This window comes from Aquarana catesbeiana, linkage group LG06 (assembly GCF_042186555.1).
Source record: "Aquarana catesbeiana isolate 2022-GZ linkage group LG06, ASM4218655v1, whole genome shotgun sequence".
NCBI classification, from domain to species: domain Eukaryota; kingdom Metazoa; phylum Chordata; class Amphibia; order Anura; family Ranidae; genus Aquarana; species Aquarana catesbeiana.
Window position 1 is genome coordinate 315,391,799 of NC_133329.1, and position 16,730 is coordinate 315,408,528.

At 40.4% G+C, this 16,730-nt stretch overlaps 1 protein-coding gene across 4 annotated transcripts in view; it reads right to left on the reverse strand.

The window, feature by feature from the left end:
- PCNT (pericentrin) overlaps positions 1-16,730 on the reverse strand; it is a 273,910-nt gene that overhangs the window by 189,178 nt on the left and 68,002 nt on the right. For 3 of the 4 annotated variants that reach the window (XM_073633698.1, XM_073633694.1, XM_073633697.1), the window contains 7 exons: positions 8,892-9,038; positions 6,375-8,144; positions 3,642-5,742; positions 2,657-2,736; positions 2,423-2,534; positions 576-822; positions 261-345 (listed from right to left, as the gene is read on the reverse strand). In XM_073633698.1, the coding sequence (XP_073489799.1) occupies positions 261-345; positions 576-822; positions 2,423-2,534; positions 2,657-2,736; positions 3,642-5,742; positions 6,375-8,144; positions 8,892-9,038 (4,542 nt within the window). The remainder of the gene's footprint in view (positions 1-260; positions 346-575; positions 823-2,422; positions 2,535-2,656; positions 2,737-3,641; positions 5,743-6,374; positions 8,145-8,891; positions 9,039-16,730) is intronic. The other variant, XM_073633695.1, reaches the window with a different exon arrangement.

Here is a 16,730-nt window from a genome sequence, read left to right on the forward strand (position 1 = left end):
TCATAAAAATACAAATGGCTATAAATGGCTAAAGCAGTGCTCAGCCTGACTTGATTTTGTTCCAGGAATGGAAGTTCCCATCCTGCTACCGGAACACAGCGCTGTATACTGTATGTAACTGCTGCTACATACTGTTTATACAGCACTCCCAGCAGGTTTATCCATTAGTCAAGGAAACAGTTAATTTGGACTAGCATGGCCTAAACAAACCTATAAGCCATAGTAAACCTGTTTGATTTGCTGCTATACAATGAGGTCACCTTGTGTTGCACCAGCTGGTCTGTCAAATGAAGAAGGAGATCAGTCTTTTCATTGTCAAAGGACTCATCCAAAGCCAAAACAGAGCTATAAAATAAATAAAACAAATAATAATATAATAATAATACTACAAGAGATTGGCTTATTGGAAGTGAGCATGAAACAGGGCGAATAATAAAAAAACAGGAGAAAAATGATTACTTGATAGCATACTACAAATATCAACCTGGTTTAATTCAGTAATAAAAAGAGATCAAGTTTATTCAATTTTCACAAAGTGACAGCAAATGATTGCACAAGTGTAGGCAAGGGCAAACCTGTTCAGTGTACTTATTTCTTCTCTCCCTTCAAAGCTCATTTCTCTCAGACGCTGATGAAGCAACTCCAAATTCTCTCTATAGGTCTCCTCTGCTGCTCTAGACTTTTGTTCAAAGTAAATTCTTAGGTCCTCCATATCCTTCTCATGCGCTGCATTAAGCTGTTGTTGCTGTTTGTAGAAGCCCTGCTTCATTCTCTCAATCTCTTCAAGATGCATAGACCGAGCAATAAGGTGGTCTTTCAACTCTAAAATAGGCAAGTTGCAACAGAATTTAGGTTACTGTACATGTTTAAAGCTGAATTGTATGCAGATAACAAACATAATTTACTGTAATGGGGCAGTCCTTTAAGCTTCATTCAAAACACGTGCACTTTCCTGCAGTGCACAAATACACACAGCCCTCAAGCAGTCATACCAGAGTGCCATTAGCTCCTAATAGAACCTACCCATACACTTTGCGTGCACCAAAAAGAATGATAAAGAACCTTGTGGTGCGGCATGATTATTAAAAAGGGTCAAAGACATCTTTTGCACGTTTCTTGCATGCACGGCAGCCCACTGAAATTAAATGTGCTGCCCTCAGTGTTATGCACAGCAACACACCGAAACATGCAAAAACGCATGCACACTTTGTTGCACCTGCATGGTGTAAAGAGAGCATTAGCCCTGGTTAACTTTGGTGCGGCTTTGAAATAGTGCAACTTCAGCATGATTTCAAAGCCGCAGATCAGTGCGATTTGCACGTGCAATTTCATTGCAGCTTGCAACTTAGTTTAAACAGAAGTCTATGCAAGCCACAATGAAAATCGTCAAAAAGTAGTGCGGGAACATTTTTCTAAGTCGCAGCATGAGTCATGGCAATTTGTACAGTCCCATTGCTGACAATGGGGTGCGACTTGTCATGCGATTTGGAACTGACAAATCGTACCAGCGTCAACGGGGGCTTAAATCTAGCTCAGTGGTTATCAACTTATGAGCTAAAGCTGGCCTCAAAAATGGCCCCCGACATCACCGAAGGGCCACACAAAGTTCAATATATGCAATGCTTGAGAGGATAATAGAAGAAATGAGGGTAAGAAAGTGTGCTATGTTTATGGCTGGGGATATGCTGCACAAGACGATATAAAACTAGGAACATGTTACATGAGGCTAGTAGAGATCAATGCTATTACCCCCCCCAAAAAAAATAGAACACATCACACCCCATTGTTCTCACTACAGACTGCTGATGTCCATAACATATACCAAAAGGGCCGCAGGTTGGGCACCAGGGGTTTAGCTAAAAAACAAACTATTTCCCTTAGTATTGGATTGAATTGAGAAAGGAAGGTTTTTACAGCTATATGGACGGTATCAGAGAGCTTTATATTCACTTGCTCTCCAACAGTAAAACAGACAAAAAACTGAAAATGTTTATCTTTGATCCAATATGAAAAAGGCAGGTCCCCTTGTCAATTTTTTTATTTCTGCCCATTTCCCGGTTGCAGATTTTCCCCTCACTTCCTATTTGGGGAAACCATTGTCAGCAGGATGGGACATGTGGGTAAATATCTGTAATGGAGCACTGGTTAGCAATAAGCTATGACAAAAGCTCCAATCCTTCTTTATGTATCAAAAACTCAAATAAGGGATTTCAGGTCTGACAAACAGAGGTAGTCAACTTGGTTTCACCCTTCTGGCTGTGATGTCTGACAAAGGGTGTATGAATCAAAAAAGTGGCAGGGAAAAAAAATAATTTTCCAAACCAGACAGTTAACATGTGCATTTTAACACTGTTTGCTTAGAGTTTAGTTTTAAGAATTAAGCGTGAATTTATTCGAGTAACATGTCAGAAAATATGCTTACCATTTAGTTCTTGTCGACTTGCTCGAGAGCTGTCAATCTGTGACAACAACAGTTGTATCTCTTGACTTGACTGAATTTGCAGTTTCTTGTGAACTGTATGCATTGAAGCCACCTAAAATGAAGCATACAAAATCAGAAGTTATATTTTCAAGCTATAGAATTTCAGACTATGAAGAAGTGTTACCAAACTAGGGCATAGTTAATTTCTAAAACACAAACATGCAAGCCTGGTACCTGACTGTGTATCTGTTGTCCCAAACTCTCATCCTGGTCCAGCAAAGTTGAAATCTGTGGTTGGTGAAGCTCTGCTAAAGCTGTTGAATTACATTTAAAATCAGTACAGACCACAACAAATCTGAATAATACTAAAAAGCAAAAAGGAAGATATGGCATTAAAAACAAGCGAGAGACAACAGCCTGAAAATGAAGTGGAGCTTAGGAGCAAGAGATAGGGTAGACTGATTCCATGTTGACAAATAGAGAGGAAATAATGCACCTACAGTCAAAAGAGGTCAAAAGGAACAGGTGGTCTGGTAAACTACAGTAAAAGGTGGTGGCAGGCGAAGGGTCTAAATATCTGGACAATGTGTAGTCTTAGCTAAGAGCATCAGCAAGCATTCAACAACCTTCAAGAAGCTTTTTTATATATACTACTTCACCAGTATGGAAGGTCTGAATAGAGATCTGGAATGGAGTTTTTGACAGAATTAGTGACCTTTAACTCTTAGCAAAGCTTGCCAAAGCCTCCTAAATTACAGCTAGCCACACACAGCACAGATGGGTGAATCTTCAACGCTATTATATTCAGGCAGATGCAGTGTCTGTTCAGCAGCCTGCATCTGATAGGAAGCAGTTACTGTTGAGTCAAAATATTTCCACCCGTGCAAGTCTATTTTTAAATTTAAATTCACTTGTCAATCCAGGTGATACTTGAAGACCCACCTGTTGCTCAGTTTCAGCTAGTTCAGCAAGAAATCACCTATAATTGAGACGTCTAAATGCCAGTGTCAGTGTTGAAAGCAAGAGACCGTATTCTTGTCAAGGGCCCAGACTAGGGCCAAAGCATTAGTAAAAAGAGTTTCAAGAAAGTTGCTAATAGTTTAGTAGCTTGCTGAAGCATATGAGCTTTAGACTAAAATTTACAAGGTGAAGATTGAATAACGTCTATGTCTTTATGGCCTAGTATATTGTCCCTTGCAATTAGTAGACAGTATCATACCCGTTTCACCTTGGCAACTGTCCTTCAACTGCACATGCTTCAGTGCATAACGCTCTTGTATGGTCTCCATCTCCTTTCGATAATGTTCCTGTAGTTGTAGTAACTTTGTTGAATGGCCCTCATTCTCTTCAGAGTGCTCATCTATGTACTTATTAATCTCCTGAAAATTACAAGTCACTAAATGGTTTAGTTGTTTTGAAAGGTTCACTAGCTTATTCTCCCATTCCATTTTTTCTAGTTTGTGGTATTTCATTAGTTCCTTCACCTCCATGTCATGTTGTTCTTTAAGCTTTCTTAAATCTTGTAAATGCTGCTCCGGTACCAATTCAGGATCCACTGCATTTTCACATTTTAAAGACATATCTTGCGTTTTCTGGAAACTTTGTATATTCATACTCTCCCACTGTGCCTTTTCTTTTGCATGAAGCGCCACAACTTTCTGCATTTCTCGGCTATGCTGGTTTTGAATATCTAAAACCGTCTTTGAGAATTCTTCTTGAAGCTGCTCTAACATCTTTGAGTGCTGTTCTTCTTTCTGCAAAGAGACTTGCAAAAGTTCTTCTCCAATACGTTTCAGTTCTAATGAATGCTGATTCACCAGAAGATCTAACTCTTGAGAGCATTGGTCCCTTTCTTTCTCCCACTCTTCCTTCTCCCTGTGATGTCGGTCTTTTGCTTCTTTCATTGCACTCTCATATTGCTCCTGTAGATGCTCAATTGTCTTTGAATGTTGTTTTTGCAGCTGCAAATTTTTTAAGGAACTCTCATCCTGTAGCCGCTTTATCACCTCTGACTGATGTGCTCTATCCTTATCCCAGTCTTCTTTCTCATGAACAAGGAGATTGTGAAGTGCCTCCATTTCTTTATTTTTCTCCTTAAGCTGTAGTATTTCTTTTAAAAATTCTTCTTGCTGTTTCTTCCAAAGTTGTTTTTCTTGAAGAGGAGTATTAAGTAGTTGCTCTTTTTCCTGGTTATGAAGGTCTTGTATCTGCAGTATTTCAGCTGAGTGTTTTTGTTTTAATTGCTCAATCTCTTCTTTATGCAACTTATTTTGTTGCAGAGTTTTCTGTGAAAACTCCTCTTTTAACTGCTTTAGTTCCTGAGAATGCTGGTCGATCTGGTTTTTCCATTCCCATTTTTCCTTGGCATAATCTTCCTTTATCTTCTCGGCTTCCTGGTTATGCTGTTTTAGTTGCATTACTTCCACAGCATGCTGTTCTTTCAATAAATCAATATGCTCCAAATTTTGATTTTTGAAGGTTTCCTCACAACGTTCACCTTGCAGCCTTTCCAGCTCTTGACAGTAGCAACTTTTCTGGCTTTCCCACTCTAGTATTTCCTCTGCATGGAGCTTTTCAAGGGTATCTTTTTCTGTATTATGTAATTCCTGAAGCCGTTTTATTTCCTCAGAAAATTCAAGCTTAATTTGATCTATCATTTTTGACTGCAACTCCTTTTGGTCTTCTCCAAGTAGCTTTATTTCTTTGAAATGCTTTTCTTGCTGTGCTTCCCACTCCTTTTTCTGCTGAACATAGTGAGCTTGTAGGTCTTTTTTGTGCAATTCTTGCAGTTCTAAAACATCCTTTGCATGCTGTTCCTTTAGCAAGTCAATGTCTTTTGAATTCACCTCAAGATGTGCTGTTTTCTGGGCAAGTTTGTCCTGAAGTTGTTTCATATCTTGTAGAAGATGATTATGTTGTCTCTTCCACTCCTCTTTCTCCTTTCCATGAAGGTCTTGTAACTTCTCCATCTCACGACTATTCTTTTGCTGCAGAACCAAAGCTTCTTTTGCATTTTCATCCCTCAGCTGTTCAATCTCTAATGAATGTTCTTCTTGCTGTTTCATGATCTCCTGTGAAAGCTTATCTTTAAGATTCTTCAACTCTTGATTATGCTCATCCTGTAAGCGCTGCAATTCGAACTGGTGATGGCTCTGAAGAAAGGCTACGCCCTGAGCTCGTTTTTCATTCAGTGTCTCTTGAAGTTGTAACAAGGCACACTCTTTTTCTTTGAGCAGGTTTGTTTGACTCAATTCTAGCTGGGCAGTATGCATGTTGGTCAGACTAAGTCGTAAAGCTTCCAGGTCCACATTATGCACAAGCTACAAACATAAAAGACATTAAAAAAAAAAGCCAATTACAAACAATGAATACTAATATTCCATCATTCATACATACACCATAAATTACCCAAATGCAATTAAACATTCTACCAACTAGAACAAGAATCCATTGAAATATTTTGCAATTAACCATCAGCCAAATGCATATGTGTGGCCTCGATATCGGAAAAGCAGCTTAAATGTAGTTTTAAAAGGATTAGTCAACCTTTTCAGAAAAAAGGTGAACACACCATATAACTTCCCTCCTCTCTCAACCCGCCACCCCCCCCCCCCCCCCCCAGTCCGCACCAGACCAGCAAACAGTGCTCCCCCACAATCCAGCAGTGAAATGTTCCTAGCATCCTCATGCCCAGAGCAGATCTACCGAGCTTGAGGACATCAGGAACAGTCTCTGACTCAAGACCGCTACATCGCAGGGGTACAGGAGCTGCAGGGACCGGTCTTGTGTGGGGAGGATTGGACAATAAAGGTAAGTATAATCCCCTTTCTCCTCTAGACAAAAACAAGCAATTAACCATGCAGTGTGGGCACAGCTCCAAGGCGCCTGAAGGAACCAGTAGGCCTAGCAGCTCCCCATATAACAGCAGACATTTTGCATTACTCTTACTCACCTGTTCCTGTAATCGGCTTTGTAGACCTTCATTCACTTGCTTTAGTAAATGTACTTCTTCACGCAAGCTCTCCTCCTTCCTGAAAAATTCTTCCTCTTTTGCTTTAATTGCCTCTTGCAGCAACTGTTGTTCTAGGCCCTTAGAGTTCAGTTTGTTATCAAAGTCCTGACTTTCGGATTCTCGGGCCTTCTCAGAGTCATGAAAATTCTTAGCAAGATTAACATTGCTAATCTGTAGGCTTTTGTTTAACTCTATAGCTTTTTCTAGCTCTCTTTCCACCACAGACAGCCTATTTTCCAAGAAAACATTTTTGTCTGCAAGTTGTGATAACTGTTCATCTTTAGCCAGCTGTTGGTTCTCGGTCTCCTTCAAACGTTGGCCCAGAGTTGACATTAGTCTTAATTCATCTCTCTCTTTCTCAAGATCCTCAATTAGTCTTTGCTGTTCCTCTGAGTTTCTATTAATTGTCCTCTCTCTGTCTAGCTCCAATTGCGTGGCAGCAAGTTCAGCTGTCAGTTCTCTCCATTTAGTTGTAGCCTCTTCCAGAGACTCAGAGCACATTTGTAGTTGTTTCTCTTTCTCCTTAAGTTGTACCATAAGAACGCTGCATTTCTGAAAAGCATTTTCAGCAAAATCAGGGCTATATTTACTTTTCTCATCTGAAGACTCCACATTTTGTGATAAATAAATGGCAAAAGACTCGGGATCCAAAATTGTTCCTAGAGATGCAGCACCTGATAAGACACCAGTGATCGGCATAGGAGAACAGAGGAGTGGAAGGTTTCCTTCTATTGTGGAGCTGATACTTTGCTCTAGCATAAAGTCACTATCCAGTTCAAATCTGCTGTGGTCCCCAACATCTTCATGGCCATAGGACACTTCAAGCAATTCAAGCTGGCTAGGGATCAAGTACTTATCCATGGAAGTCAGGCCTTCATTATAAGGAACTGGTTCATCATACTCTTCCTTGTGAAGCTGAGCTGTGTTTTCGTACTCTTTTCTGGCTTTCACTCGGCTTAAATTCTTCTTGATGTCTTCTATTTCATGCCTGAAATGTTCATCCTTTAAATCATTCAATAAACATCTTTTTTCTTCATCCATGTCAGAACCTTCCTTTTTGTTATTAAGCGGTTTCTCACACAGCATTTCTTTAGTCTCCTCCATGCTTTCAAGTTTCAGCATGCATATTTGCAAGTCTCTCTCATGCTGTAATTTTAATGCTTTACTGCTTTCTGCTTCAAGCCTCAAGCTCTCCTTCAGATCAATAATTTCTTTGTTAAAACGATCCTTGTCAGCCTTGTCGCGAGTTGCAGTCTGCTCCGCTGTTTGCAACTTCTCCTTGAGGCTTGACACCTCATCATTGTACCTCTGTTCCCAAGATATTCTTTCAGTTTCAAAGTCTTTCATTTGTTTTTCAATCCTCTTGACTAAAGATTCTCGAACACTCTCTGATTCTGCCAGTCTCTCTTTTACATCTATGACAAGCAGGGAGAGAGATTCAACGCTGTCTTGTCCACTGATAAAGGATCTTTGCATTTCACCACCTCCTTTATCATCACCTGAACAGGAAGGCGTGAAATCTGGCTGAATAGGCATGGATAGTCTAGGTTTTAGATCTATGACTTGATTTCTTTCAGAAAGTTCCTGCTGCAGATGGGCGACAGAACTTTCTGTCAGGTCTAGTTTCTCTTGAAGGATTTTAAGTTTTGTCTGTTGTTCATGCAGCAAATTTTCAAGTTTTGCCACCTGGTTATCCTTTTCTTTAGTAGACTGAAACAAAACAGAATTAATTTGTGGTGGTGCTGAATATATACTTTCTAAACCAGCCCTCAAAAATTCCACTTGCATTTTCCAGCCTGGGTTGTATGGGAATGATCGTAGGGGAAGAGAGAGGAGAGCTGCCGCCACCTGGTTGATCAGAGGGCAGGGAACATAACAAATTTAATTTCAATAGCTGTGTGTTCCCCACCGCGTGCCGCCATATACAGCCACTCCCCCTTGTCCGGGGAACTTGGACAGCCAGATCACCCATCCCAGGATTGGACGGGTGATCGGTCTATCAAGGTGCCCGGAAAAGAGGGAGGGGCTGTATATGACGGCGCGCGGTGGAGAACACACAGCTATTGAAATGAAAGCCGTTATGTTCCCCGCGCTCTGATCAACCAGGCGACGGCTCTCCTCTCTCTTCCCCTACACAGGTAGGCTGCCTTGGGGACACAAGGCTGCATTGGTGGACACGGGCAGGCTGCATTTTTGGGCACGGATAAAGTTGTTAATATTTATTTTTATAACTTATTTCTGTAATAAACATTTGTCATTTCATGAGATAATTTATGAGGGCGTGTTTAGAAGAGGGATTAGGGGTGGGGCATGGTAGGGTTTGGGCGGGGCAACTGGTGGCGAGTAACCCTTGAGGCCTGGCTAGTAGCTCAGGAATTGAAATTTTGAGCCCTGTTCTAAACAGTCTAAAAATTCTGTGACAATTCACATTCTCAAGTTCTCTGAATGAATAGTTACCTTCTGAGAGGTTTCCAACTCTCTTTCTAGGTCTTGTGCTTTTTTGACAGTTTGGTCCATGAGGTCGCTATGGATAAAAGCAAATTGTTGTTGAGCCTGATGTAGCGCCTTCTTTCCTAGACTTTTGTTTTTCAGAACCATACTAGCCTATTAAAAAGAAAGTATAACACACTTGTTATAAAAAACCTACAGAATACTGAAAAAGACAAAGAACACACATACACACCCCATTAAGGTCCAGTAAAATGGATTACTTTTAAGTTTCAAGAGACAAAAAGATAGATAGATGGGAGGAGATATCAAACACTGCGGATAGCTTTGTTTTTGGTCTTCAGGCTGCAGAGAGCCAGGCTGTGGAGGGGGCGGGAGCACCTGGATCAGGCTCCCAGCGGCTCACTAAAAGGCTGAGCCAGCTACAAGATCAGGCATCTATGTGAATCCCGACCACATGTTTGGGATCTTTATAGAACCTGGACAAGCTGTGACATCAGCTGGCTGAAAGCAGGTTACAGAGGTGCAGAACGAACTACACTCCCGTGAACCATAGAAGTACAGCCAAAAAAGCTTTGGCTATACTTCTCCCTTAAATTAAAGTATATATGGTCTTGTGGAAAGAAGCGGAGGTCAAGAACTAGCCACCAGTATTGCTAGTATGGTCATTGAATCCTGATAAAGCATAGATCCATGATGCCGATGTGATTTGGGGCACTTTCAGGCCACAATGCAGTATGTGTCACTTTTTTGGTGGAAAGTTGGCATTGATGTATCTTTAAATTTGAAATAAAAGTTTTTTTTTTTTTTGGTAAATAAAAAACTTGTGCCACGCTGTGTTAATACTGTACTGTGTTAATACTATTAACAAATGTGCCAATGCCAGTAATAATAAATCAAGATAAAGAAACAATAAACATACCGTGTATTACCACTATATGTAACTGTCTCTATTGGAAATCTTAAACAACCAATATGTTACCAAAGTGCAAGTGCTAAATCAAACAGGTACCTACGTACCTATACATAAATGATTGAATATATTGCGAATATTTTAACTATTAATAAACTTCAAACGATCTGATATATTGTCCTTGTGTCCCTGTGCTCAAAAGGCAAAATACCTATATAATACATAAATATAAACCATAAATAAATGAGTGAATATAACTAGTGCAGATGGTGATACAGTCCAAATAAAATTTTATATAATATCCAGTGCTCTAAAACGAAATCCATAGTGACTTGTGACTGTACTTCACAGATGGAAATTTTCAGTGACTTTCAGCGATTCCGCGAATGTGCACCCCCCCCCCCCCCCCCAGCGGTTTATTAAAACTATTTATAAATCGTACTCACATCGTAGAGGTGCTACCAGCGCACCAGCATGGTTAAAAACGAACAATCCCAATCCGACAGGTGTATTGTTATGTCTCTAATCGCCTCACCAAGAGATCAACATCTCAGCTGACTTCTCCTCCACCCTGGCCCCTCCCCAAAACTTATTTGACACAGGGCTTGTTACATGTCTTCATCAGGGGGATTCTATAGGACAGCTAGACTTACTAGAACATATAGCGGCCCGGCGGCCATTTTCCTGTAGTTCAAATGCGCGCCGACCCACATCATTTTGTTGTGGGCATATTATACACCTATACTACCTCTCCACCAGCAATTATGCTGCACTAAATAATTTTCTAATATGAATAGATCTTGTTTACAGGATGGGGAGAGAGACAAACAAACAATCCCTATCAAATATGGGGTCATAAGTTTATACACATTAGAGCTGCACGATGGCCAAAATGAGAATCACGATTTTTTTGCTTAGAATAAAAATCACGATTCTCTCACAATTCTCGCAATGTAAAATCTTTCACATTATACAAAAAAAATTTTTGGCTATTTTTTTTTTTTTTTTAAATTCATTAAAGTAATTCTTTTCAAAAAAATTGTAAAATATAAAAAAAAAAAAAAAAATTGCGATAACGATTATTGACGATTAATCGTACAGCTCTAATACACATTACCTGTTCTATCTGAAGAGCACCACTTTTTTTTTTTCCACTTAAAGCGCTAGTAAACCCGCTGACTTTTTTTTTTCCCCCTACACCTGTAAGGCAAAAAGGCATAGTGAGCTACTATGCACCGCATAGTAGCTCATTGTGAAATCCTAACCTTAGCACGAGACATCAGTATCTCACCCGGTCCACGCAGAGGAGCTGACATTTTGCCTCGGCGTGTCTTCCGGGTTTTGCGGCTTCGGCACTGAGTGGCCGGAGCCGCGATGTCGTCACTCCCACGCATGCGCGTGGTAGACTTCTATCCGGCAAGGTCCGGCGTTTGCCGGACTTTCAGCCGAGAATCCCCAGAGCGCATGCGCCGCTGAATTCAGGAGATATTCTTTTTACCTACAGGCAAGCCTTATTATAGGTTTACCTGGAGGTAAAAGTTAAAAAAAAAAAAAAAAAAAAAAAAAAAGACTATACAACCACTTTAAACAATTTAATAAAAACACAATACATACAAGAGATAGTTAAACAACCCCATATCCTAATATATGTGGCATCCAGACCAAAAGAAACCATATTGGATATGGAATTAGAGCCCCAAAATAATAAAAACACATATACTGTATGTTCTTACCAGAAACCTAACAATGCCTATAATCCCATATAGCAATCTTTATTGAGGGATCACAAATAAACAATGAATCATAAGAACTAAAATTATGATAAACACATGATACAAAATTTTAAATAAAATTCCTATACACCTAAACCCCTACTTTGAGGTAGACACTCTACTAGCCGCTTACATTCCTCTAACAGGATGTATGCTACCCCCCCCCCCCACTACTATATCTTAGTCCTGGGCAAAAAAAGTGTGTGTGTATATACACACACACACACACACACACACACACACACACACACACACACACATCCCCCAAGGGCTTCCATCCTACATACCATGCATATGTTGGCACCTCCTAGACAAATTCTACTACCTATAGTGTATAGTCCAACCTGAATGAAAAATATATGCCAGGGTGCACAGAGTGCAAAATAAATACTCAATGTAATATCAGTATGCATACTACGCCCCTGCATAAGCATCAAATGAATCACCCAATGGAAAGTGACAAAAATCCCTTAGCGGTTACTCGAACATTGGAGGTCAAACTCCTTATTCAATCCTCCCGGAGCGAGTGAACCCATCTGATGAATCCACCACGATTCCCTTTTACTAATCTCCCTGATGTAATTGCATCCTCTCCTGTGGTGTTTAGGGGCCGCAAACCTCTCCTAATGTTTCTTACGTGTTCCTCCATCCCGACCTTAAGCGCTCTCTTTGCATATACATTCAATTACATGGACATTCTATGATGTAAAGAACTCACTTACACAACTCTAGCATCGCCCAACATCCATGGAAACCTTTGATGTCCTCAAACATCCGTGGTCTGGGTTCCGGTGGTTCTACCACATAGTGTACTAGCTTATCCCTTAAATTGGGGGCCCTTTTATAAAATTATGTGTGGTTTATCAGTGAGATTCTCTTAGTTGTGTATCTTGTTTGCGTACCTGCCAGTATTTGGAAATCATTTTTTCCACATCTCTGGTTTGTAAATTATAATCCAATACTATACATGTACCTGTATCCACATTATCCACCCTATTCCTGGTATTTTCTAATAAACTTTCTCTGTCCATATACCGAATCTTTATTCTTTTAAAAACTCATCCTGATAGCCCTTATCTTTAGCCACTTCCCACCTGCCGGCTGTCAAATGATGGCAGGGCGGTGCAACTCTCGTCCTGGGTGGACGTCATATGACGGCCTCCCAAAATGCACACCCCCAGGGGACCCTTATCTGTGTAAAGAGCCGCAGCTCTTTACCCAAGTGATCGGCTGTGTCCAATCACAGCCGGTTACATGTAAACACGGAGATCGGTAATCGGTGCTCCTCCCCTCACACTGACAGTGTGAGGAGAGCCCATAAAATTGGAATACATTTCTTGGATTGAGATAAATACTACTCTACATGGTTTGGTAATAAAAACCTATGTTAAAGACACGGATCACAACTCATACATACCTACAACGTGCTGCCAACACAAACCATGGATAGTCAACATCCCGAGAGGTTAGTATATGAGGATTAAAATAAATTGTACTAGGGTTGCTGATTTCGATGGACAAATTAAAAAGCATGTTTAAAGATAAGGGCTATCAGGATGAGTTTTTGGAAAAAGAAAGAATAAAGATTCAGGATATTGACAGAGAAAGTTTATTAGAAAATACCAGGAATAGGGTGGATAACGTGGATACAGGTACATGTATAGCATTTGGTTTGTGAATTATAATCTGAGATGTGGAAAAAATTATTTCCAAATACTGTCAGGTACTCAAACAAGATACACAACTAAGATAACTGATAAACCAAATAATTTATAGAAAGGGCCCCCAATTTATGGGATAAGCTAGTAAACAATGTGGTAGAACCACCAGAACCCAAGGATGTTTTGGGACATCAAAGATTTCCATGGATGTGGCGATGCTACAGTTGTGTAAGAATTCCAAACAACATTAGGAAGGTGAAATCTTTCACCAATCCCAAAAATGACCAGGATTACACCATCAGAGACTTCATCTCTTGTGACACAGATAGGGGTTGTTTACACCATAAAATGTCCATGTAATTTAATTTATACAGGAAGAACAAAGAGAGTGCTTCAAGGTCAGGATGGAGGAACACGTAAGAAACATTAGGAGAGGTTTCGACAAACGCCATTTATCCATCCATTTTAGGGACAACCATAATAAAAACCCAGAGGGTTTACAATTCTGGGGAGTTGAGGCCCCTAAACACCACTGGAGAGGATGCAATTACATCAGGGAGATTAGTAAAAGGGAATCGTGGTGGATTCATCAGATGGGTTCACTCGCTCCCGGGAGGGTTGAATAAGGAGTTTGACCGCCAATGTTTTTTGAGTAACCGCTAAGGGATTTTTGTCACTTTCCATTGGGGGATTCATTTGAGGTTTATGCAGGGGCGTTGCATGCATACTGATATTATATTGAGTATTTATTTTGCACTCTGTGCACCCTGGCATGTATTTTTCTTTCAGGTTGGACTATACACTATAACTAGTTGAATTTATCTAGGAGGTGCCAACATATGCATGTTATTTAGGATGGGAGCCCTTGATGTCAACATTGGGGCCTTACATGTCCCTAATGGGTGTATATCCATGTATATGGATGACCATATAGGAATCACACTTATATGTTAATGTCCAGCACACCCATTGTGTGTGTGTGTGTGTGTGATTTTTTCTCTTATTTTTTGGGGTTCCAATTCCATATCCAATATGGTTTCTTTTGGTCGGGATGCCACATACATTTGGATATGAAGTTGTTTAAACTATCTCTTGTATGTATTGTGTTTTTATGAAATTGTTTAAGGGGTGCTCTTCAGATAGAACAAGTAATGTGTATAAAACTATGACCCCATATTGGATAGGGATTGTTTAGGTCTTACTCCCCGTCCTGTAAAAAAGATCTATTCATATATTAGAAAATTGTTTAGTGCAGCATAATTGCTGATGGAGAGATAGTATAGGTGTATAATATGCCCACATCAAAATGGCGCGGGTCGGAGCGCATTTGACACGTGACAAGCCCTGTGTCGAATACGCTTTGGGGAGGGGCCAGGACGGAGGAGAAGCCAGCCGAGACGCTGATCTCTCGGCGAGGTGATTAGAGGCATAACAATACACCTGTTGGATTGGGACTGTTCGTGTATCCATGCTATGTATAGAGTGGTGCGCTGGTAGCAACTCTAAGATGTGAGTATGATTTATAAATTGTTTTAATAAACTGGAGTTTAAACGTCATCACACTATTGAGCCTTTCTTTGAATATACACACCGAGGACATCCACAGTGAAGGGACTGGTGCGCTCCAGAGTCTAACCCTGAACCCAGTGTTGGTTCTACTGCATATTTTGACCAAACTTAGGTGTGCGGTCAAAATCTTTGAGGTGAGCGCACACACACGGTGAGGAGCACTGTGTGGAATCGCTGAAAGTCACTGAAAACTTCCATCTGTGAAGTACTGTCACAAGTTACTGTGGATTTCGTTTTGGAGCACTGGATATTATACCAAATTTATTTGGAATGTATCATCATCTGCACTAGTTATATTCACTTATTTATAGTTTATACTGGGACATCGACACAATTCTAATCTTTTTGGCTCTATACACCACCACAATGGATTTGAAATTAAACGAACAAGATGTGCTTTAACTGCAGACTTTGAGCTTTAATTTGAGGGTATTTACATCCAAATCAGGTGAACGATGTAGGAATTAAAACAGTTTGTATATGTGCCTCCCACTTTTTAAGGGACCAAAAGTAATGGGACAATTGGCTGCTCAGCTGTTCCATGGCCAGGTGTGTGTGTTATTCCCCCATTATCCCATTTACAAGGAGCAGATAAAAGGTCCAGACTTCATTTCAAGCGTTCCATTTGCATTTGGAATCTGTTACCGTCAACTCTCAATATGAGATCCAAAGAGCTGTCACTATCAGAGAAGCAAGCCATCATTACGCTGAAAAAACAAAACAAACCCATCAGAGAGATAGCAAAAACATTAGGTGTGGCCAAATCAACTGTTTGGAACATCCTTAAAAAGAACGCACCGGTGAGCTCAGCAACACCAAAAGACCCGGAAGACCGCAGAAAACAACTGTGGTGGATGACCGAAGAATTCTTTCCTTGGTGAAGAAAACACCCGTCACAACAGTTTGCCAAACAACATCTAAAAAAGCCTTCAGTTCTGGAACAACATCCTATGGACAGATGAGACTAAGATCAACTTGTACCAGAGTGATGGGAAGATAAGAGTATGGAGAAGGAAAGGAACTGCTCATGATCCAAAGCATACCACCTCATCAGTGAAGCATGGTGGTGGTAGTGTCATGGCGTGGGCATGTATGGCTCCCAATGGAAGTGTTCTCTTGTATTTATTGATGATGTGACTGCTGACAAAAGCAGCAGGATGAATTCTGAAGTGTTTCTGGCAATATCTGCTCATTTTCAGCAAAATGCTTCAGAACTCATTGGACGGCGCTTCACAGTGCAGATGGACAATGACCGGAAGCATACTGCGAAAGCAACCAAAGAGTTTAAGAGAAAGAAGTGGAATATTATGCAATGGTCAAGTCAATCACCTGACCTGAATCCGATTGAGCATGCATTTCACTTGCTGAAGACAAAACTGAAGGGAAAATGCCCCAAGAACCCAGCAGGAACTGAAGACAGTTGCAGTAGAGGCCTGGCAGAGCATCCCCAGGGATGAAACCCAGCGTCTGGTGATGTCTATGCGTTCCAGACTTCAGGCTGTGATGACTGCAAAGGATTTGCAACCAAATATTAAAAAGTGAAAGTTTGATGGATGATTGTTAATCTGTCCCATTACTTTTGGTCCCTTAAAAAGTGGGAGGCACATATGCAAACTGTTGTAATTCCTACACCCTTCACCTGATTTGGATGTAAATACCCTCAAATTATAGCTGAAAGTCTGCAGTTAAAGCACATCTTGTTTGTTTCATTTCAAATCCATTGTTGTGGTGTATAGAGCCAAAAAAAGTTTAGAATTGTGTTGATTTCCCAATATTTATGGACCTGACTGTAAGTACCTGTTTAATTTAGCACTTGCACTTTGGTAACATATTGGTTGTTTAAGATTTCCAATAGAGACAGTTACATATAGTGGTAATACACAAAGTACATTTATTGTTTCTTTATCTTGATTTATCATCACTGGCATCTGCA